Genomic DNA, 24003 nt, shown 5'->3' on the forward strand with positions numbered 1-24003 from the left:
AACTCAATGTTAAATAATGTAGAAAGCGCAGCTTGGGCTTCACTTAAAGACGTTTGCAAAACTTTTCTTGGCAATCAAAATTCGACTATTACCACGATATTCTTACAAACATCTTACTTCATACAGAGCTATAGTATGTAATATGTCTTTTACTCACATCTGGATTCTTTCCCGGACGACGTAGGTGACGAACACGGTTATCATTTACTGTTGAACATTAATTCGGGATGTGCTTGAGGCTATTTATAAAAAAAAAAACATCGGCGTAATCATTCTAACGTAGGTATGGCCAAACAAAATTATAAATTGTTGAGATTTTAACTATATTTTACCTAATTTTTTTTTAACCGTATTTTATTTAAAACTAAGGATGATAGAAAAATTTTATTTACAGATCTGTAATGTACGCAAAAATTCAATTCGAGATGGTGAGAAACATTAAAAAAAATGTTTTTCGTCTATCAGTGTTAATTACACAATTCACTAAACTACATTTTTTTTGTAGTGCTTCATATCAAATTATAGGTTATAATAAACATAATATAATAAACTGTATGCTAAATCTTAATTGCCATCCTACATTGAATAAAATAACAGTGGTAACATTAAATGAAAATACTTACACAACTAAAAAAGAAAAGTTCTCTAATTCGTTTACAAGTTGTTATGTACTTCATAATTGCGAACCACATGCATCGTTAATACAAAAGACTCGATGGAACGTTACTAGCGTACGAGATTGCCAACAAGTTTATTAGTAAATTACGTCTTTCAAATAAGTAAAATAAATACAAAGGATAAAGTTGTGCGTGCAAACAGCTGAAATCTAATTGTAAAGCACATAAAAATACCTTGTATAAACCATTGCAGATTGCATTATATCGTTGACGCAGATCAGGAACTATGCAACACAGTTTTCAATTTTCAGATATTCCGTGTAAATATTCTTTGGGTTCATATCAATTCAAGTCCAATATTCAACAGAGAAGCTGTTAAATATTGTATAAAAAACTAATTTCTTCAGGCAGAAGTAGCCTATTGTACCATAGGCTCCACCAAGAATATTTAATTTATTTATAAATATTGTCAGTGCAGAAGTACATAATGTAACTACATGTATTTGCTCAGTTGGCATCATTGAAAAAGTAAAAATTCAGTAGTGGTATCTTCACTCGTATTTTATTAGTGAAATACTTGTTTTCATTTTATTGTTTTGGTAGTTTTCAACAATTAATTCAAAATGAATAGATGAATAATGGTAGAGCATGCTGAAAAACTATAAAAGTATTCATATTTATTTCAAATTACGTTTTTCGCATTATTTGCTTAAGTTGTAGGTTAACTTTTTTTATAATGTTTTGCATTAATATTTATGATTCTTTTATGAAGTTTTATTTCATAAAATGTTTATTAATTTTGTTGAATAGTTAGTTAATTCATTCATGAATCTGTATACTTTTCTTTAATTCCTATACAGATAAAATTTTTCTGGTTTGTAACTATAACTATTTTAACTGAATTGAGTTTTTTAATGGTTCAAACTTCATTTTAATTATTTGAATTAATCTTAACGTATGCTATGGGGCCTTTTAATTTAAGTTTAAAAACCATTTTTTGTTGCATAACCTAATTTATTTGTTTTTATGATAACAGTTTTGAATATGTGACTTTGAATCAACACTGTCCAGTTCTATTCCTTTTGTTGTATTGAATTGTTCATTGTACTTTTTTTTAAATTATTGGTGTTATATTTTTTCTGCCTGGTAATTTCAGCTAATTAGGTGGACTATATAACTTCTATATTAGTTAATAACCTTTAATAGCAGTTTAGTTTTAGAGTACCTTTATTTCAGATCTGTTTAATAAAATTTTCAGGTGCTCTAAAAGCAGATAAAGAAGGTAATGCAAATTAGTAGAAAACAACTGATAATGACATTTTTGATTGGAAAAGCATGATGATTTCAATAAAGAAAATAAAATTCAACCATCTGGAAATTTACTTCCCCAAGTAAGTACCACCAATCTTGTAATTCATATTTGGGTAAGCCTACTTTAACTGTTTTAAAATATTAATGGATTTTTTTAATGATATTTCTAGACGGTCCGCATGGCTTGATGTGAGTGAGTTAGTATTTACTGCTCTTTGTATATGTCATGACTGTGTTAATTACCTTTATTGTAATAATTGGCCTGTGACTAAATTTTATATTTTTAAATCATCTAAAGCTTCCACTGCTCTTAAATATTTATGTACATTTAGTTTTGTTTTTATTATTTTTTTTTTGTGTTTAGTAGCGTCTTTTGGTTGTTGGCCTTAGCTTACATACAAAAAAATTCTTTCTTATGAAAAACACATTTAAAATCTTCATTATTATAAAATTTTACCGGCTTTCTAAGAAGTTACTAACATGGTTGATTTTATTACAGATTATACTACAAAAAAACATTTTGGGGATGGTGAATAAAGTGTAACTTTTTATGATATGGATGATGAAAGACTTATTGAACAATGTTTGGCTTCAAATAACGTAGCAACAGAATGCCAAGTTGTAGACGTCAATGGAACTGCAAATTCAGGTAAAAACTAATTCAGTCACCATGACATTACTTTCTTTCACTTATTTCAATCATTATCTCAGTTCCAATGATAATTTCAAAATTTTTCTGTTGATGGTGAGTCCTGCTCTTTTCAGCACCTTTGGCTCCAAACTGAATACATTTAAAAAATTTTAAATAGAGTATTTATATAAATAACTATAATACAAAATAGAATTCATTTGAAAAGATTTACACCTTTTAGTTAAGTTTGTAAATTATCCACGGCATGAAAGTGACTAACTGATCATTGCCTACTACTTTTATGATATAACAGCCAACAGGTGGGGTAATATCCAGTCTAATTTCTAACTCTTTCAGCATTCTGATTGGGCACTACCAACTACTGCCATCTGCCTCTACATTTAGAGCTTTGTTGCTGTCTACTCAACAGTAATGATATTTTTCTCTTTTCAAAAATATCAATATGCATTTTCTTTGCATAAAAGAAAATGCATGGGCTGCCTTTACTTCTCCAGCATCTCTGTATTTGTACAGTCTGAATAACCATCAATTGAGTTGTCATGTGAGCTTTAATAGAAGTAAGATATTGATATAATATCTTTACATAACGGAACATGTCATTACATAGGTATGCTTGTGTGAGCACTAGCTCATATTGTTGATATTGTAGAGAATAAACACAGAAAAAAATGTTATGAGTATTCATGAAAAGTGTGGAGACATGAGAATGGAGAGTTCCAGTTACATTGTCTTTTCTAATTCATTGTTAATTTTGTTTCAAATAAAATTGTCTGTAATAACGTTGATGATGATGAGCAACCACTGTGCTGTGGTGATACAACTTTCAATATCTCATCTTTGGAAATGACACCAAGCAGGGATGAAACAAATGTGGATATAAATACCCCAATGAAATTAATAATTTCACCTCTTCATTTGTCACTTTATCCACCCATCTGATTTTTTAACATTCTCCTATAGCACCACATTCAAAAGCTTCTAATCTTTTCTTCTCAGGTACTCTAATCATCCAACTTTCACTTCCATATAAAGCGATGCTCCAAATATGTACTTTTAAACATCTTTTCCTGACATTTAAATTAATTTTTGATGTAAACAAATTATATTTCTGACTGAAGGCTTGTTTCACCTGTGCTAGTCAGCATTTTATATAGCTCCTGCTTCGTCCATCTTTAGTAATTCTACTTCCCAATTAACAAAATTCTTCTACCTCTATAATCTTTTCTCTTCCTATTTTCACATTCAGAGGTCCATCTTTATTATGTCTACTACATTTCATTACTTTCGTCTTGTTCTTGTTTATTTTAATGCAGTAGTTCTTGCGTAGGACTTCATCCATCCCGTTCATTGTTTCTTCTAAATCGTTTTTACTCTCGACTAGAATTACTATATCATTAGCAAATCGTAGCATCTTTATCTTTTCAGCTTGTACTGTTACTCCGAATCTAAATTGTTCTTTAACATCACTAACTGCTAGTTCTATATAAAGATTAAAAAGTAACGGGGGATAGGGAACATCCTTGTCAGACTCCCTTTCTTATTATGGCTTCTTTCTTATCTTCTTCAATTATTACTGTTGCTGTTTGGTTCCTGAAAATTTTAGCAATCGTTCTTCTATCTCTGTATTTGAACCTAATTTTTTTAATATGTTGAATATTTTATTCCAGTCTATGTTATCGAATGCCTTTTCTAGGTCTATAAATGCCAAGTATGTTGGTTTGGTTTTCTTTAATCTTCCTTCTACTATTAATCTACTATACAGAATTCTAGTTAAGATTTTTGATGCATAGTTAGTTAAGCTAATTGTTTTGTATTCTTCACATTTATCTACTCCTGCTTTCTTTGGTATCATGACTATAACACTCTTTTTGAAGTTTGATGGAACTTAGCCTTTTTCATAAATATTACACACCAGTTTGTATAATCTATCAATCGCTTCCTCACGTGTACTGTGCAGTAATTCTACAGGTATTCCGTCTATTCCAGGAGCCTTTCCGCCATTCAAATCTTTTAGTGCTCTCTTAAATTCAGATCTCAGTATTGTTTCTCCCCTTTCATCCTTTTTGACTTCATCCTCTTCCTCTATAACAGCATTTTCTAATTCATTTTCTCCATATAACTCTTAAATATATTCCACCTACCTATCGACTTTGCCTTTCGTTTTATAAATTGGTGTACCATCTTTGTTTAACACATTATTAAATTTTAATTTATGTACCCCAAAATTTTCCCTAACTTTCTTGTATGCTCCAACTATTTTACCAATGTTCATTTCTCTTTCCACTTCTGAACACTTTTCTTTAATCCTGTCTTCTTTCGCTAGTTTTCACTTCCTGTTTATAATATTTCTTAATTGTCTATAGTTCCTTTTACTTTCTTCATCACTAGCATTCTTGTATTTTATACGTTCATCCATCAGCTGCAATATATTGTCTGAAATTCAGGTTTTTTTACCAGTTCTCTTTGTTCCGCCTAAGTTCGCTTCTGCTGATTTAAAAATTTCCTTTTCAACATTCTTCCATTCTTCTTCTATATTTTCTACTTTATCTTTTTTACTCAGACCTCTTGCGATGTCCTCCTTGAAAATCTTCTTTACCTCCTCTTCCTCAATCGTCTCTAAATTCCACCGATTCATCTGACAGGTTTTTAAATCTACATTTCATTATCACTAAGTTATGGTTGCTAACAATATCTGCTCCAGGGTAAGTTTTGCAGTCAACAAGTTGAATTCTAAATCTTTGTTTAACCAAGATATAATATATCTTATACCTTGCAGTATCGCCTGGCTTTTTTCATCTGTATATTCTTCTATTATGATTTTTATACTGGGTGGTGGCAATTACTAAAGTATAGTTCGTGCAAAACTCTATAAGTTGGTCCCCTCTTTCATTCCTTTTACCCAGCCCGTATCCACCCACTATCTTTCCTTCCTTGCCTTTTCCAATGCTTGCATTCCAATCTCCAACTATTATTAAATTTTCATCCCCTTTTATGTTTTTAATTGTTTCGTCAATTACTTCGTATACACACTCTTCCTCATCATCATCATCATGGGCACGTGTAGGCATATAGACAATCCTTGTCAGTTAAGGTTTCGAGTTTATCCTTATTACAGTGATTCTATCGCTTTACATTTTGAAATACTCTACTCTCTTCCTTGTCTTCTTGTTCATTACAAAACTTACTCCTGCCTGCCCATTATTTGAGCTGAGTTAATTATTGTAAAATCACATGACCTGAAGTCGTTTTCCTCTTCCCACCTCACCTCACTAATTCTACTACATCTACATTTATCCTATCCATTTCCCTATTTAAATTTTCTAACCTACCAATCTTTTTTAGACTTCTAACATTCCACACTCCAACTCGTAGAATGTTGTATTGTAATTTTCTGGTGACCCCTTCCTTAGTTGTCCTCACCCAGAGATCCGAACGCAAAATTTGAACAGAAACATTGCAATTATGTTCCTGTATTTGGCTGTTAATCATGACATCAAAATAGCACATTGTTTTCTTGAAAAGGGGCATACACAAAATGAGGGGGACAGTGTCACAGTAGCATATTGAGCGTGTATCAAAAAATGTATCCATTTATGTTGTAGATCAATGGTAAGCAAGAATGGCATGTAGAAAATCTCTATATCATGTAACTGAAATGGAATAGTTCTATGACTTTTGGATACTGAGAACTGAGATATCCAACAGATTGGAGATACAGTAAAGTGGCAGAAAATAAAAGTACTTATGATTCAGTCACAAAACCCAAAGACTGTATTTTTTAAATATAAATATAATGAAAGCAATTTCAAGGAAATTAATATTGAGTCTCAAACAAGAAAAAAATTGGAGGGGTTAGCTCATTGAAAATTGCAGGTTCTCCTCCATCAAACCTGTTTACCAATTAGTACCAAAAAATGTAAGGATCTAAAAGCTGTTTGCAAAATCATGATAATACCAATGGCAACAATCATTACTATCAAAATTTGAAACATTGTAACAATGTGGAAGATGTCTAAAAACCAAGGTGAAGTAAAGCTTCTTACAATAATGTTTCTATAATTTTACTTCCCTATGTATGTTTGCTTTTATTTTCCAATGTTTTTTATTGAATATCATTGTAATCCTCAAGTTTTTTTAATGTTGTAATGTGAATGTTTCACATATTATGTGATTAGAATTATTGGTAAGAAATTACAAAACTAACTGTAGAAATTAAAAAATTCTTCTGATCATTTAGTGCAATGTATTTTTGTAATTATTTATGTTATATTTTGTGTTCTGTATTTTTTTTAAACTTTTAAATTTTTTTGTATTTTTAGTTTCAGTTTTTACGAAGCAAGTTTCCATTTTATTTTTGTTATGTTAGTAAACGCATATTAATACAGTAAAAAATTATGTGCAATGTATTGGTATTGTTAGTAATAAAAATTGTTTCTTATAATTTTTGTTTTTTTTTTTCTTCCACCCAATTTGGGTCAAAGAATTAAAAAAGTCAGGTAGTTTGTTCTATAGTATTATAATTTTATTATTAATAATTCTATAGTGTTTTTTAAAGAAATATTTTATAATTTTTAAATAATAGAAGATTGCAGTAATGTAAATACACCAAATGTTATAGTAGCAGGAAGAAAGTAATACATAAAGTATACCAAGAAGCAAAAGGAAGTGTAATAATAATTCAGATTTCAAAAGTTTATTGGTGTAGAACTAACCTAAGTTTTCTTGGGATAGTTCTACAACAAATGTTTAAGTGCAGAAGTAGCCTAAGTCTACTCAAAAGTTAAAAGAAATAATTGAGAAATCACATGAAAAAGTTTGATATCAAAAACATGAATGTAATGTTAAAAACATTTAAGAAATATAAGTTTAAAAATAGGAGATAATTTTTGGACTTAGTATAGTCCTGATTCTAGACAATGGTATAACAACAAAATGGGTGTTTGTGTGTTAGTCCATATACACAAAAAAGGATTTTTTTTTATGATGGCTAAATACATATATTTTGTTATACTTCCTCTTCTGAATAATTGTAATTGTGACATGTGTTTTTTTTTTCGCAAAATCTCCAAAAGAACAATGTATGGATTAGTAAAGGGATTGTAAAATTTATTTTTACACTAAGAAACTTCTACTATGCAAAATGCTAATGTTATTCGTACTGCTAAAAAAGGTTATATTATGATAATGTATGTGGGCAGTTATCAAATTTTAAAGTGGATTTGAAAATAAAACAGGTTATTTTGTTATTGTCTGTATTTTTTAAAGTATTTAAAAGATTTTTAAAAAAAAATCTTTGAAAAGCAACTATTAACAAACACTCAGGATGGTTTTAGGGAAAATTTGTTTACCGATGCAGTAATTTCCCAATTTTTTGGAAAAATATTTTAAATTCTGTTTATAACAAATATACTTTTACTGAAAAATACTTAATCGCTATCACATCAGTGGAGCTGGTTACAGTTGGTTAAAGTAAAACCTTACCCCATCAACAAGCAGTTGAAATCAACTTCTGTGTGCCTGCTGCAATGCACATAGTGGCTAGTGATGGGATCTCTTAAATGAAAAAGTAGTAACAGTTCAATTATTGAAATATCTCAAATTACCAACTGCATCATTCCAATGATGTTCTCGCTTGGAATACTACTACTAATGTAGGTGAATACTACTAATGTTATGAATGATGAGTGAATTTCACACCTTTTAATTTGTCTCTTGCATGGATTTGGTAGATGAATAGGCTGAATAGTAACCACTAATATGAATGATGAGAGAATCTCAACTACTACTTTTTACCTTCGCTGAAGTAAATATTTTAATACACAATTACTAATTCCAGCAACAAGACATATATTTATTTTCTGATGTCATCACTACATCGTCCACTATGCTATATCACCACTCCTACTATTAATTAAGAAAAAAATTTATCCATATTTAAATTTATACTCACCGTGAACTCTTATTTTATCAATTCCAGGTCTTAGGAATTAACAGATCCCCACACTATAATCATTCCACTTTATCACTTTTATTAATTACACAAAATATATTAAATAAAATACCAGAACTATATATTGATATATTTTTTAATTAAAAAGGGAAAAATTTGATCTGCACTGCTGTATTCTTAACTACAAAAATAATTATTAATTAAGGTTTATTCAGAAAATCTGATAAATAAAGACGATTAAATCAAGTAAAAATTAAACAAAATAAGAATGTTCTCCATCACTTTCAATTGTCATTCATAACAATGTTTTAAATAGCTTGTGATCTATTTAATATTTTAATTACTTTTATTCACAAAAATACACTTAAATTGAGGTCTTAATTTTTCTTTGTAAATTTAAAAGTTATTAACTTAATAACAGGAAAAAAAAGGTTATAAAAGATAAATCAGTTTAAAATCCCATGAAAAATAATATTGTGTCCAGGTTTTTTTTGGAGATATTCTATTCCTACATAAATTGGTTAACTGTCCAGCCTTAGAAAAAACACCCTTTCTGAGGGCACTGATATTACAGGTATACAGGAGTATTTTAAATTTATCTCGTATAATTCAGGTAATAATACATTTTTTGCAATTCCCAAAATTCCAAAGAATCTTCAGTCTATTTAGGTGTGACATTTCCAAATATTGTCACCGGAATATTTAAAAATATTCCAGTTGTTCCAGGGGTCATTTTTGTTTGCACTTTACATAATTTTTCTTGACAGTTGTTAGGATTTGTTGTGTCTGAGGCTCTAAGATTTTCATCTAATGGAAGAGTATCAATGTCTATTCGCCTCGAATTAATTAAATTTGTAACCTCATCAGTTATCTGTTTTTTGACATTTTTTCCATTTTCATCTACATCAAATGTGGTTTTTTAAACCTCTTACTGGTAGCACTTTGTCAAATTTTTTCACAATTTTTTAGTTCAAAAATATTTCTTTGTTAAGTCGGGACATTTTTCTTTAATTGAAAGTAAACTTTAATTTTTCAAGTATAAACTCTGTCTTTATAAATAATATAACATTTGAATGTAAAAGTTTGGTTAGCATCCATGTATAAGGTGAATTTAACTTGCGTTATGTTAATGTATTTTTTAATCGCAGATTTCTCAAAACCATATTTTTACACATAAATGATATAAGTAACCAGTAAGGTTATTGAGTTGAAATTTTTACCAGGTGTTGTAATTTGTACCAGGTGGCTGTAAAGTACACAGATAGACACACTAGTTTGTTTTAAAAGAAGTTATTTTAAAAAAAAAAAAATAATTTTTTTCAATGACCGAAAAACATTGTGTAATACAGGGTGATTCAAAGAAACGGGAAATTAAAAAAATTAAATAACATTAATGAAAATTTTTTTAGAAAATGAATGTTATTTCATGCAATTGTACAAATGTTGCCATTTTAGGATACATACATTTTAGTTTATTAAAGATGACATCTTCCAAGTGACCTCCTCTTCTACGTAAACACTCACGAAATCTCTTCGTTAAATTGTTCATGGTTTGACGTAACATCTCGACTGGAATTTCCGCAATTGCTTCTCGGGTCTTTGCCTTCAGTTCTTCCGTTGTAGCAGGTCTACTGTGGAACGCTTTGCTTTTAAGGCGACCCCACAAAAAGTAATCGCAAGCTGAGAGATCAGGCGATCTGGAAGGCCATCTAATGTCACAGTTTCGTGAAATGACATGTTGTCCAAACAATTGGCGTACAGCTGCCATCGATATTCGTGCAGTATGTGACGTTCCGTCTTGTTGAAACCAGGCTGTGTTAAGAATCGGTGGAAATCTCTTTTGTTGTTCCACAACAAAGGTTTCAAGCACGGCTACGTAACGAGCCGACGTCACTGTAATCACAAGACTGTTGTCATCCTCAAAAAAATAAGGGCCTATAACACCGTAAGATGACATAGCACACCACACGGTCGCTTTCTAGCTGTGCAACGGATGCTGGTGTAGCTGCATAGGATTTTCTTGTGCCCGGTATCTGAAATTTTGCTTGTTAACAAATCCACTGAGGTGGAAATGTGCTTTGTCTGACATCCACAGTTCGTGAACAAAATCTTCATTATCGTTTATCTTCTGAAGCGTTACATTACAGAATCGTGCTCGCACAACTGCATCGTTCGGTTTCAGTTCCTGGATGATCTGCAACTTGTACGGATGGTATTGCAAGTTCTTCGCTAACATTCTTCGAACACTTGAACTATGCAATTGTAAAGATGCTGAGAGACGACAGATTGACCGATGTGGACTTTGTGTGACAGCATCTTGTAAAGCTTGAACGTTCTGTAGTGTATGGACGGTTTGCTCACGGCCTGGAGGTTTCTTTTTCATTGCCAAACTGGTTTCCTCAAAATTAGATATCAGTGTTTTAATTGCATCTGGGACGGCACGACTGTGTTAAAATGATGATGAAATTCTCTACGCGCTCCCTCCATACTGTCATTATTTTTGTAAAACGCTTTGATAGCAAATGCACGTTGCGCACCACTCCAAGGATCCATGACAACTAAATGGCAGGTTAGGTTAGAGAGGCTGGCGCTACTTATCAAGTGGTACCAATCACCCACGGCTACCAACACAACTTTCAAAATTTCCCGTCTCTTTGAATCATCCTGTATAAAAATATTTTTCTAACGTAAAAAATAATGAATCAGAAAACGACTGTGTTAAACGTTGTAAAAAGTTACAAATTATGCGTAAAAAAAAATGTAAAGTTTATAAGTTTAAAGATGACTGAGAAAATGGGTCAAATATTAACATGGGGAAGGATGGGATGTGGGTTTCGAACCTCCCCTCAAAGGGAAATGTAGTCAGTAGATTGTAATTTGGTTCAAAGCAATGATAGAAAATGAGTTTGACTGCTAGTTGCAGCAAGAAACATTAAAATGTTTCATTTTTTATTGGAGGAAAATATTATTTTCATGATTTTTTTCTGGTGATCTAGATCACCAGAGTTACTTCCCCTGAATATTTTTCTTTGGGTTTACTTGCAGAAAAATGTTTCACGCATACCATATCTCAAATATACCTTTTGATTTGACTCATCAGTCACGTGACTGGTTTGATGCTATTCCCCAATCCACTTTGCTTTTGTGTTAAATTTTAACCTCAACATATTTACTACAACCTACATACTGAATTATATGTTTCATTTATCCAGTTTTTTGCCATCTGCATGTTACAAAGTTTAATCATAAAATTAGGTAAACATAGTTTACTTAATATGTGACTCTAGCTAATGTTTTTTTTTAAAATTGTCACAAATCTTGATCAGCTCTTATTCATCTTAAGATCTTTTCAGTTAGGATTTTTCTAACATTAGACTCATCTTATTAACATTTTCCTGTAATCCCTTATTTGAAAATTACCTGTTTTTCCTTTATTTTATCTTTTACCTTTCACTATCATGAACTGCTACACTCCCCATAAATATTTTAAAGAATTTCTTTCTAATACTTTGTCTATATTTGATTCCAGTAGATTTCTATTGGTTGACTGACTACCCGTTTCTTTAAAACCAGTGAAGCTCATATACTGATTAGCTGCCTAGATACCACGATTGAGTTCTTTAACAAGTCTGCAAAAACTGGTTTCATAGTAGATGACTACATGTGAGTGATAACTATGTACAGAAAATAGTAGCGGCCTATAAACTTAAGGTTATAAACAAAGAAGTAAGATAAAATGCCACTGGCTGAAACCACGTTTAATAAACCAGTTCCTCCTATAGATTACCAAAGTTAAATTACATTGAATTCAATTTTATTGCTGTTGAAGTTTTATTATTCTTTATGATGGCTGACTTTTTCAATGACTAAAGCAATTTATATAACAACAAAAATATCTTTTAGCCTTTGGATGGCCACTTGTCTAAAAGTTAATTCAAAATCTTATCTCACCCTTTCAGTCTTCTGCTCAAGCAACAGGATAACATCCTATGAATAAAATTTAAAAAAAATAATAGAGACGCTGTAAAATAAAATATATAAGAAATGAGGGACGGTCACCTCGTAGTGGTGTTTTCGGGTAACGTAGAAAACTGGACAAACCGCGGACAAAATACATTTTACCTGCCATTTGTATGGAAAACCAGCTATATTAGGAGGTGAATGTACCTTGTTTTTATTTTCTTTAATGTTTTTTAGTCAAGTAACTGGAAACAGATGCGCAGCAGTTTTGTCATATGGTTAACAGTGGCAATGGCTGTGTTGGTTGAGCCGCCATACCCCTTAAAAACTCAAAATAAAAAAAAACCAGAAAGTGGTTTTTAGATATTATCTGTTAAGTTTTTGCAAGACCAAAACTGCTGAATATGTTGTTTAGTATAGTCGGAAATAGGAAAATTTACAATGATTGTTAAGAATCTTTGAACTCTTTGAGGGTCAAATTTGGAAAAATTTGGAAATTGGTTTTTCATTCACATAAGATTTACACACCAAAAATCTGATATCTTCATTTGTTACCAAGAAATTAAAAAAATAGCTGAATTAAAAAAAAAATTCAAAATCCTTTTTAACTTTTTAAACTTAGAATTTCAAAACATCTAGAAATTGTTTTTTATATATACACATGAAGATTACACACACTAAAAATTCAGATAGATTTTTTAATTTGCTACTGAAAAATTCAAAAGAAGTAAATTTCATTGTTACTCCATTTTAACCCTTAAACTCAAAATTTCTTTTTTAGTGTGTACTTACTCCATAAGAAAAATGTGTTTACAAATTTTTATCAATTTATCTTCAGTAGTTTTTGCTGGTCGTTTATTATGAATAATTCACATGTTGTTTTATATATATAGATTGCAGTTTTATAATATAATACAGTATAAACAAAAAATTAAGAAAGCAACTGATGGAGATATTTGTTTGGAGTGTTTTTCTATATAGCAGTGAGGCATGGATCTCATAGGGGTAGAAGGAAAAAGGAGAAGAAGAAGAAATTTTATATAATATGTACTACTTACTATAATTTTTGTTATACATTTTTTTTGTGGATAATTACCCAATTTAACTTAAATAAACAAAAAAAAAAATAATAATTCTGAACAGAAGACTTGAGAAAAGTGACAGATTCTGAATTAACTTTAGACTAGTGCAGTAAAGGACCACCCAAAAAGCTGAAAGATTTTTTTTGTTAGTTTTATTAATTGCTCTAACTATTAAAAAAGTCAATTGTTATGAATAATAAAATTCCACCAGCATCCAATGAAATATAAATAATATATATATATAGAATTAATATTATTTAACTTTGGTGATAGGAGAAATTGGTTTATTAAATGTGGTTTCAGCCATTGGAATTTATCTTACTTCTTTCTTTACAACCTTCAGTTTCTAGGCTGCTACTCCCTGAGAGGTTTTACAGAATCATCAGGCTTTAGATGCAGTTTCCAGTTTTAAACAGGCTACTAAGACACTTTATACTACTACTACTTACATTCACAAAAAAAAATAACTTTCTCAAAAAAAAAAAGCCTAACTTATTAATTTCCATCATGTTAATAATTTGTGTAAACTTAAAATATTTATTGATTTTATTGCAATATTTACAATTTCATAAAATGACAACAAATGCGATTATTTTTGATCTGAGATCAAACCAACAATAGAGTTGAAACCTTTTTAATTCATTTAAGAGGAGGTGGTACAGGCTATATCGCTAATGTAATCTTGCAAACTTTTAAGTACACTTTTCTCAAAAAGTATTTAAGATAGTTTTTTTGATTCATAAACCAAGTTATTTAGCATAACTCTCTCTATTCGCTGGCTATTATATTTGGATACTTTAAGCAAAAATTTGTTAATTTTTTAAATGGCAGAAAGGCTCCTGGAATAGACGGAATACCTGTAGAATTACTGTGCAGTGCAGGTGAGGAAGCGATTGATAGATTATACAAACTGGTGTGTAATATTTATGAAAAAGGGGAATTTCCGTCAGACTTCAAAAAAAGTGTTATAGTAATGATACCAAAGAAAGCAGATAAATGTGAAGAATACAGAACAATTAGTTTAACTAGTCGTGCATCAAAAATCTTAACGAGAATTCTATACAGAAGAATTGAGAGGAGAGTGGAGGAAGTGTTAGGAGAAGACCAATTTGGTTTCAGGAAAAGTATAGGGACAAGGGAAGCAATTTTAGGCCTCAGATTAATAGTAGAAGGAATAGTAAAGAAAAACAAACCAACATACTTGGCATTTATAGACCTAGAAAAGGCATTCGATAACGTAGACTGGAATAAAATGTTCAGCATTTAAAAAAAATTAGGGTTCAAATACAGAGATAGAAGAACAATTGCTATTATGTACAGGAACCAAACAGCAACAGTAATAATTGAAGAACATAAGAAAGAAGCCGTAATAAGAAAGGGAGTCCGACAAGGATGTTCCCTATCTCCGTTACTTTTTAATCTTTACATGGAACTAGCAGTTAATGATGTTAAAGAACAATTTAGATTCGGAGTAACAGTACAAGGTGAAAAGATAAAGATGCTACGATTTGCTGATGATATAGTAATTTTAGCCGAGAGTAAAAAGGATTTAGAAGAAACAATGAACGGCATAGATGAAGTCCTACGCAAGAACTATCGCATGAAAATAAACAAGAACAAAACAAAAGTAATGAAATGTAGTAGAAATAACAAAGATGGACCGCTGAATGTGAAAATAGGAGGAGAAAAGATTATGGAGGTAGAAGAATTTTGTTATTTGGGAAGTAGAATTACTAAAGATGGACGAAGCAGGAGCGATATAAAATGCCGAATAGCACAAGCTAAACGAGCCTTCAGTAAGAAATATAATTTGTTTACATCAAAAATTAATTTAAATGTCAGGAAAAGATTTTTAAAAGTACATCTTTGGAGCATCGCTTTATATGGAAGTGAAACTTGGATGATCAGAGTACCTGAGAAGAAAAGATTAGAAGCTTTTGAAATGCAGTGCTATAGGAGAATGTTAAAAATCAGATGGGTGGATAAAGTGACAAATAAAGAGGTATTGCGGCAAATAGATGAAGAAAGAAGCATTTGGAAAAATATAGTTAAAAGAAGAGACAGACTTTAGGCCAATACTAAGGCATCCTGGAATAGTCGCTTTAATATTGGAAGGACAGGTAGAAGGAAAATATTATGTAGGCAGGCCACGTTTGGAATATGTAAAACAAATTGTTAGGGATGTAGGATGTAGAAGGTATACTGAAATGAAACGACTAGCACTAGATAGGGAATCTTGGAGAGCTGCATCAAACCAGTCAAATGACTGAAGACAAAAAAAATAAAATTTTTTATTTACCCAATTTTTTGTTTTTGCCATAAAAAATACTGAAAAACTTTTTGTTGTTAGAACAACTAGAAAGTAGTCAGCACATTTAAAATGTTCTAATAAAGTTGTGACAGAAATTTTATCATCTTCCTCTAAGTAGTTTTTGAGAAAAGCGTACCTAAGTATTAAAAAAAATAAAAATCTCCGGAAAACACTTAATAAAAATTATGTACTTTAAAATAAGCCAGGCCCATATACTGAGTCATTGGGGTCATCTTCATCATCTTTTTTTTTTTTTATTTTACTGCATGAAATATCACCTTTTCTTATTCTTGTGTTAAATTTGAAAATATTTACTTTATGATTGGGTTGAATTCCTAGCTGGTTATACAACTATTCTTCCTAAGCAGCCATCATTAAAATGACAGCATCATATACTACTACTTTGAATGGGTCGAGTCCAATGAAAATGGTTTTGGGAAGTCTGTTTCAGATAACACTGTTGAATGACACATTGGGATTTTGGGTGTTGCCATGTAAACATTTCCATAAAAGAACTCTGCGGTCTTTTGATTTTTGTAAAAATTATTTATGTAAAAATATTGTGCAAACTTGTCTTCTCATATTTTCTAAATTTTCTGATTTTCATCAAATACCAAAACCATAATCATTCTGTAAGCTAATTTTTTCCTTAACAGTCAACCTTCCAGCACCAGAACTTTCTATCATCAACTTTATCTTTTATTTCCCTTTTGTTTATCTTTATGCAACCGTCCCAAACGTGATCCCATTTGCTTTTGTATGCACCTAAAGTACTCCATTTTTTCATTGGGAACATCATCACATACAGCTTTCTTTTGATTACCTAAGTAAAGGCTTTGTTATCACCATTACCCAGGTGTTTTGTATATCTAACATTATTATTCACAGTTTATTATCAAATGTGACCACTGCACTGGCAACTTCCAGATAGCTCTGAAACATAGACTCTGCTAACTCCAGATAGTTTCATCCTAGAAGTACTGCTTTCTTTATGTTTTTCCAGTTTGTCATTATAATTTTTTAATTTTCACACTGCTGGCAGTATTTCAACATCTATAACCTTTCCAGTGTCAACATTAGTAGATGAAACGACACAATTCAAATTCTTGTGGCTCCTTTTTTGCCAAGTTCTATCTAATGCCACAGCTATATCTATCTGTACAGTTACCATTTCCCTTTACAGCCTCCTGAAATGATTTCTTCCTTCACATTTCAGCACAGAATTTTGTTTTATCACAAGTAAGGTTATTAAATTTGGTGGGAGGTTTTGAAAGATCATTTTTTACAGAAAACCTATCCAGCATCATGACATTTTCTGATGCATCGCATTCTATAAACAAAACAAACATTTACTTTATACACTTCAATTTCTGCAAATAATTTTTTTTTCAAGAAACTAATTACTGTAGTTGTACTTGCATTGCTTGAAGTTTGATATAACCCGAGAAATGTCACCGTTTGAACTTAGTCTAAACTAGCACTTAGTTAAATATGAACACTTACTTGGTTTTTTTTTTACCTCTTCCTGGATCACCTACATGTTTTTAAAATATGTATTTGGATTGTCACAAAAATGTTTTTAGTTAACCATAAAAACAAAATAACACGAATTATCAACCCAAAAGAAATTGATATTCAATGTTACTGCTTACTTGAAGCTGCAATAATAATTCTTGTAATTATGCCAGAAAATAATGAAAATCTTTTGGAGGACAAAAGTATCACCAAATATGATCCCAAATATATAAGTAGGTTTTTTTTCTAAAAATTTATACTTCAGATAAGTGGAAAATGCAAAAAATGAAAATAAAAATTTCCAAACTTTGTGTACCACCTCTCCTAGAAACAGTACTTACTTTCAGACCAAAACTCAGGTGCTCTTTTAATTTTTGCATTAATTCCAAAGAACACTTAGGAAGAAAATGTTCAGATTGTTTGGTTAATGTAATTCATATAATAATTTTAAAGTCAAACTGTTTATGAAGGTAAGAAACTATATTTATGCCTTCTACGATTATTGCAGCTCAATAATTTGTATAAATCAAAAGCTAATGGGTATATAAATTTTGGCAAAGTCTGCTGTAAATTCAAATAAATTACTTGTACTGAAGCATCGTTTACTAACTCACAGTACTCAGAAGTTTTGAATTAATTGAAACTATATCCAAAGCTGAAATTTTTTGTCTTTTTTTTGAAGATTTGTTTGTGCCATTTTCTATTTTCATTTAGAATCACAAATCTTATACATAAAAAAAAAAAAACTTCAAACGATATTACTATAACATTTTTTAACGTTTCTCTGTATTTTATCTTCTGAAAAAATTGGAAATTTTCCTGTAGCAAACTTAAAGTACATATAAAAAAAAACTATAATCTTTTTATATCACTTTCTAAACACACTCAGTTGTGGTGTAAAGCCTACTGTAGTGAGGGAGATGCTTTGGGAAGATTATAAGTGTGACTATGAACTGTTAATGGCTTCACTTGAAATGTAGTTATATCTGTTACCATCTCCCCTTTTATCTAAGGATGGTGTGCTCGACTTTGATTCTATATTCTTTGTTATATTATTTTCTCTTTCTCTGTAGTTTTGTAAGCCAGGAATACTCAATATTTCAAAAACTTTCCTGCAGTTTTTTTTTGATTTTCCTACAAGGTAAATCTACTTTCATAATAATCATAGATTCTCTATGTTACTACATCCCTACCATCAACAAATTTTTCTTTGCTGATATTTTAATTTTATTAATTATATTTCTAAAGAGCTGAGATATAGTTTCCTACCTTGTGTGGATTATAGAGGATAATAAACTTTATTTTTAAAATTTGAGGAAATTACTTATCAAGAATCAGTAGAGAATCATTGTATGGGTATTTCTACTATTAAACTAGTGTAAAAAGTAATGTTGATTTGTGTTAGAAGGTGACACTATTAACATTTTTAATGAATCTTTAGTGGAATATCTAATGAGGTTATCAGTAGCACTGATACGTGAATGAAAGAATGATGCAGAATTATCATAATTAGTTTAATTCTCCCACTTCACTTAAATCCTATAAATTATTATAAGCTTAGTAAATGTATGTATATATATATATATATATATATATATATATATATACACACACGAGTTTAATGTCTCTAAAACCAGGTAAATATTTAGGTATTGATAAGATCTTTTCTAATTAAATTATATTCAGTGACCTCTTTGTCTTCTGTTATGTGTAAAAAATTTCCTTCTGCTCTGAAATTGGCAAAAATTATTCCAGTTCATAAATCAGGATCTGTTCATAAATCAGTTTATTCAAAATTGCTATAAAAAGCAATTAAAATAATTTGTGGATAAGTTATATTTCTTTTACAGATGATATTGCTCTAGTACATTTGTCTAAGGATCTTGGCAGGTCAGACTAATCTGGAATGCATTAAAAACCAAATATCTAAATTTTTCTTTATTGTCTGTTTCCAGGTTATTAGCTCCATTAATATACCATAATGTTGATTGTGCTCATATTTGATCTCAGTGTGACAGTTCAGTCATATCAAAGGTAAATTTTATTAAATTATTGGGGTGGATGATAGATGACAAATTATCAAAGAATTTGCATATACAGAGTTTGAAGAGAGAAATTTTTGTAGCATTAAAAAATGTTATAAATTTTTTCCAGTAAATGTTTTTCGTCATATTTACTTTGCTTCTCATTCATTCAAAATTAAATCATGGATTGGATTGCTGGGGGTCAACCTATCTCAGTGATCTTCATCTGATTATAATTTTGCAGAAATTTATTTTACAGGTAATGTGTGGTGCGAATAGAACATTCTTTCCCTGTTTTTCTTTTTTTAGAAAATATTCCATTAGATCTCTTTCTTTATAAGATGCTTCTAATCTTTGACAATGGAAGTGATAATTCCAGGGTGGGGATAACTAAGGGTGAAAGCTATTATAAAACTAGGCAGATTTTTACATGTAATATTACTGTTCCAAGGCTTTACTGTATGTTGTTTAAAATAATTTTCTTTTTGTAACACCTAAGTTTTTAATTGCCTTCCTGGTAATGTAAGAAGTACCTGTAACATGAATCAGTTAAAAACAAAATATCGCTCTGAGCGCCAATATAAAAAAATTATAGAAGTATTGTTAATTATTCAGTGATAATGCTTATTAAAATACATTGGCATGGAAATTCTCAGGTGAGATAATCTTTCAGAGGACAAAAATTACTAAAATGATCCCAAAACAATAATTTAGTCTGTAGCTGAAAATTTATACTTGAATTACGAAAAATTCCAAAAAAATGAAAATCAAAAAAATTACCTAACTTGGTGTATCACCACCCCTTATCACGATTCCATTACTTTGTATAACAAAGTAAATGTGAACCGATAGACGCTAGTAATATAAGGTGTAACAATTTTTTACTAAGGAGTATACTGTTATATTTGATGTAGGGGAAATTCATACCTTGACTTTAGTGGATCTTTTTCTCTAAAGAGAACAAGGTATGAACTTCCTCTAAAGAGGACAAGGTCCAATTAGAGCATCAGTAGGATTTCTACGATCTGTAGCGTAACAAAAACAAACCTGCAAATCCATTTTCGATTAATATTTTACATCCTTTCTTTATACTTAGATACTTACGATTAATAATAGACCAGAAGAAAACATGAGCTCTAGCTGCTTTCAATTAATGAAACTTAATAAGAAATGATATTTAATGTTTTACCTTCAGACATCAAAAAAACAAATTGTAAATGTAGCACCAAATGTTATGAAGTCATACCAAATGATGTCATCAGTTATTAAATGGAATCGTAACAGCAAGTCTTTCCTTAAACCCATTTGATACCGTAAAGAACTTTTAAATAAATAACAGTTTTGACCTAGAATCTGTGTGTGGTTTACAGTAGTAATTATACTACCATATTACATGAAGTGTAACAAATTTTTTTTAAAAAGATTTGTAATCTATTTGAAAATGATGGTTGGTTGAAAAAGCAAAATGTTGTAAATGTAAATTAAGTAAACATTACAAATTTAGTTACGAAACAAAATAAATTTTGAGTACACTAAGATGAAGTTCGATCTTTACTCTTTCCAAAAAGCCTTTCTTGACCCTCTGTATGATGTAAATAAAGAATGCTACAGCTCATTGAAAAAGTGACAGAAGTGGGTGTTTTTACCTGTTGCCAGGTAAGAAAATTATTACTCAAAAAAATCTTTTTAGTTTGAGTAAGGGGAAAAGTAAACAGTTTATCTTATACAGGAGGATTAGTTTTGGTTCAATTCATGATTTACTCTGGTGGAAACTTATCTTTTCTGCAGTTAAGTATAGAGAAGATCAATCGTCGCCAAATATTTATGTTTACTAATAAACCTTTCATCCAGTGCTACTCGTTACGTTACATATGTAAAAAATCTATTACTGTGTTAAGACCAATAGTATAAACCATTATAATTAATTATATATGTAATCATAAATCATGTAATTACATGGAACATACTTTCATCATCTTCAATATTAATAAGCCATCGTCTTAGTAGCTTTAAGAAAGTGTTTAGGTTCCTACTGGTCTTTATATGATTAGGAAGTATGTATCAATCTAGGAGCAGTACTTGAAAAGAACTTCATATAACTCGTTTTATTTGCTCTGGGGACATATACATTCCTTTTACTTCTAATTTCGTATTCGGTTATCATACTATTTCTATGACCGCTTCTGATAAAGATAATTTTCATTACTTTATAAACATATAAATAACGTAGCGGTAATATAGACAATTCCCTAAATATTGGCAAAGAATGATCCGTATTTCTTTTTTTATTTATCATTCTAACGAATCTTTTTTGGATTTTGATTATGGAATTTAAATTTGTAACATAAGTTCCTCCCCAACAGCTGATGCCATAGTCTAGTCGACTATGTGCAATAGCAAAATAAAGTTTTCTCATGGTTATTTTTGGGAATAGTTTGTTTAAAAAATAAAATATCCTAAGATAGCTTAAAAGTTTTTGCTTTAATAGCGCAATATGATTCTTCCAGGTTAGACCGCTATCTAACACAATGCCCAAGTATTTACAAATATAACATAGTTCGATCTCTACATTCTAAACAGTCGGATTTATTTATCACACGTTTTTTACATTTATATTTTACTGTAAGCGGCAATTTTATTTTCCCCTTTAAGCAAAAGTTGATATACAAAGTTTTTTCAACGCTCAAGATCATATAATGATTTGATAAGCATAACCGCAGTGCGTCTAAATCTGATTGCATCTCCTCAGCCACTTCAATCCAGGTGTTGCGGACATAACACAAGGCAAAATCATCTGCAAACGCATATACATTACCTTTAAGCGGTGCCGAACAGACACTATTTACATATATTATGAATAGTATGGCTCCCATACGGATCCTTGTGGGACTCCATATTGTACCCTAGCAAAATTACTTAAACACCCTTTTATTCTCACGCATTGTTTCCTGTTGATCAGATAGCTCTCAAACCAATCAAATGAAACACCTCTAATACCACTCATCCACAGAATGCGTAAAAGGACATTGTGGTCTGCACAATCAAAAGCTTTTGTTATGTCTAAAAATAGACCGCTCACACATTTCTTATCGTTTATGCCCTGAAATACTTGGGTAGTAAAATTTAAGAGCGCCTTTTCAGTATTGCTCTCAGCCATAAATCCATATTGGTTTTTATTAAAAAAAGAAGTTTTATTGAGGTACGATATTAATCTGTTCTTCATACATTTCTCATAGATTTTAGAGAAGATAGAGAGTAGAGATATTGGTCTATATTGAGTAACAGAGTTTTTATCTCCTTTTTTAAAGACAGGTATTACTACTGCTTTTTTTAAAGCGTCCGGGAATTTTCCAGATTGGAGGCTTATATTTACAAGAAAGGTTAAGACATGTGATATATGATCTACCTCTAATTTAACAATTTTTGAGCTTATTCTATCGATACCAGGGGATTTATTGTTTTTGAGATTTTGATAATATTTTCAATCTCAGCATTAAGGACAGGCTCAACAAACATTGATGACACTTCACATTTTATATTTGCCAGATCATTACAACTTTCATTTAATTGTTTACGTAAGTCACTTACAACATTTATGAAATAATCGTTAAATATGTTAGCTACTTGAAGTGGTTCAAAGATATTTTTATTATTTCCATTATTTAGTTCAATAACTTTTATCATTTCTTTTTTGACCGGTTAAGGAATTAATTACTTCCCACTCGTTCTTAGAATTTCCTTTACATCTGTCAAACATGTTATCATAGTAATTTTGTTTAGCCGATGTAATCTTAATTTTAAGTTTATTCCTGTATGTTTTATAATGTTTAATTAAATGTACGTTATTAGGGTGCGCTATTGTTTTTTTGTATAATGAATTGCGTATTGATATCATTTCACACAGTTTATCTGTTATCCATGGTTTTAATTTTTTGAATTGCTTACCCTGTATGACTAAGTTTGAGATTCGTTTATAATTTCAGTAAATTTTCTTATGAAAATATCAAAAGCTGCTGACGCATCGTTATGTATATAAACATCACGCCAGTCTACTTTAGCGATAAGGGAAATGAATTTATGATAATCAGTTTTAATAGCATTCATATCATTTTTAATAATATTGGAATGCGTCACATTACAAATATGCGATATCCCGACGCCTATAATACTATGATCTGTTATCTGCAAATGACTCACAGTTGAAACTATTTCATAATTATTTTTATTTTCTATTCTTGACAATAAGTGATCAATGCATGTTCCACTTGTAAGTCGTGTGGGTTCATTGACTAATGATTCAAATCCATGGCAGTTATAAACAGTTTTTTATTCATCTATTAAGTGGGATTCGGAAAGTAACTTTAAGTTAAAGTCACAGATTATTATGCAGTTATTAGAATTAATTTTAGACAGCACATCATTAAATTCATTTATGAAGTGCCTCTTATCCTTACTATGTAACCTATATAGCGCAAGTATTGTATATTTAATACCATTGTGCACTAGGTCAATAAGAATTGCATCAGATGCAGACAGAGATAAAGAAAATTTGACATTCAAATTTCCGATAAAACAATTAAA

The 24003-nt window shown here is 30.4% G+C and overlaps 2 protein-coding genes across 9 annotated transcripts in view; one reads left to right on the top strand and one right to left on the bottom strand.

Moving 5' to 3' along the window:
- The window catches only part of LOC142325511 (uncharacterized), an 84720-nt gene extending 83728 nt beyond the window's left edge, over nt 1-992 (bottom strand). For 3 of the 5 annotated variants that reach the window (XR_012756551.1, XR_012756552.1, XM_075367368.1), the window contains exon 1: nt 624-953. Coding sequence is in view for 1 of the 5 variants with exons in the window: in XM_075367368.1 (XP_075223483.1) it covers nt 624-692 (69 nt within the window). In the remaining 4 variants the exon portion in view is untranslated. Of the gene's footprint in view, nt 1-623 lie in introns of all 5 variants that reach the window. The other 2 variants (XR_012756554.1, XR_012756553.1) reach the window with 2 other exon arrangements.
- A 1446-nt stretch (nt 993-2438) lies between these two features.
- The window catches only part of LOC142325510 (uncharacterized), a 32418-nt gene continuing 10853 nt past the window's right edge, over nt 2439-24003 (top strand). Inside the window, exons 1-3 of one of the 4 annotated variants that reach the window (XR_012756550.1) lie at nt 2441-2577; nt 6183-6604; nt 19354-19496. The gene's annotated coding sequence lies outside the window, so the exon portion shown is untranslated. Of the gene's footprint in view, nt 2578-6182; nt 6605-6899; nt 7022-19353; nt 19497-24003 lie in introns of those variants that run through there. The other 3 variants (XM_075367365.1, XR_012756549.1, XM_075367366.1) reach the window with 3 other exon arrangements.

The sequence above is a fragment of the Lycorma delicatula genome, chromosome 5, assembly GCF_047948215.1.
Source record: "Lycorma delicatula isolate Av1 chromosome 5, ASM4794821v1, whole genome shotgun sequence".
NCBI classification, from domain to species: domain Eukaryota; kingdom Metazoa; phylum Arthropoda; class Insecta; order Hemiptera; family Fulgoridae; genus Lycorma; species Lycorma delicatula.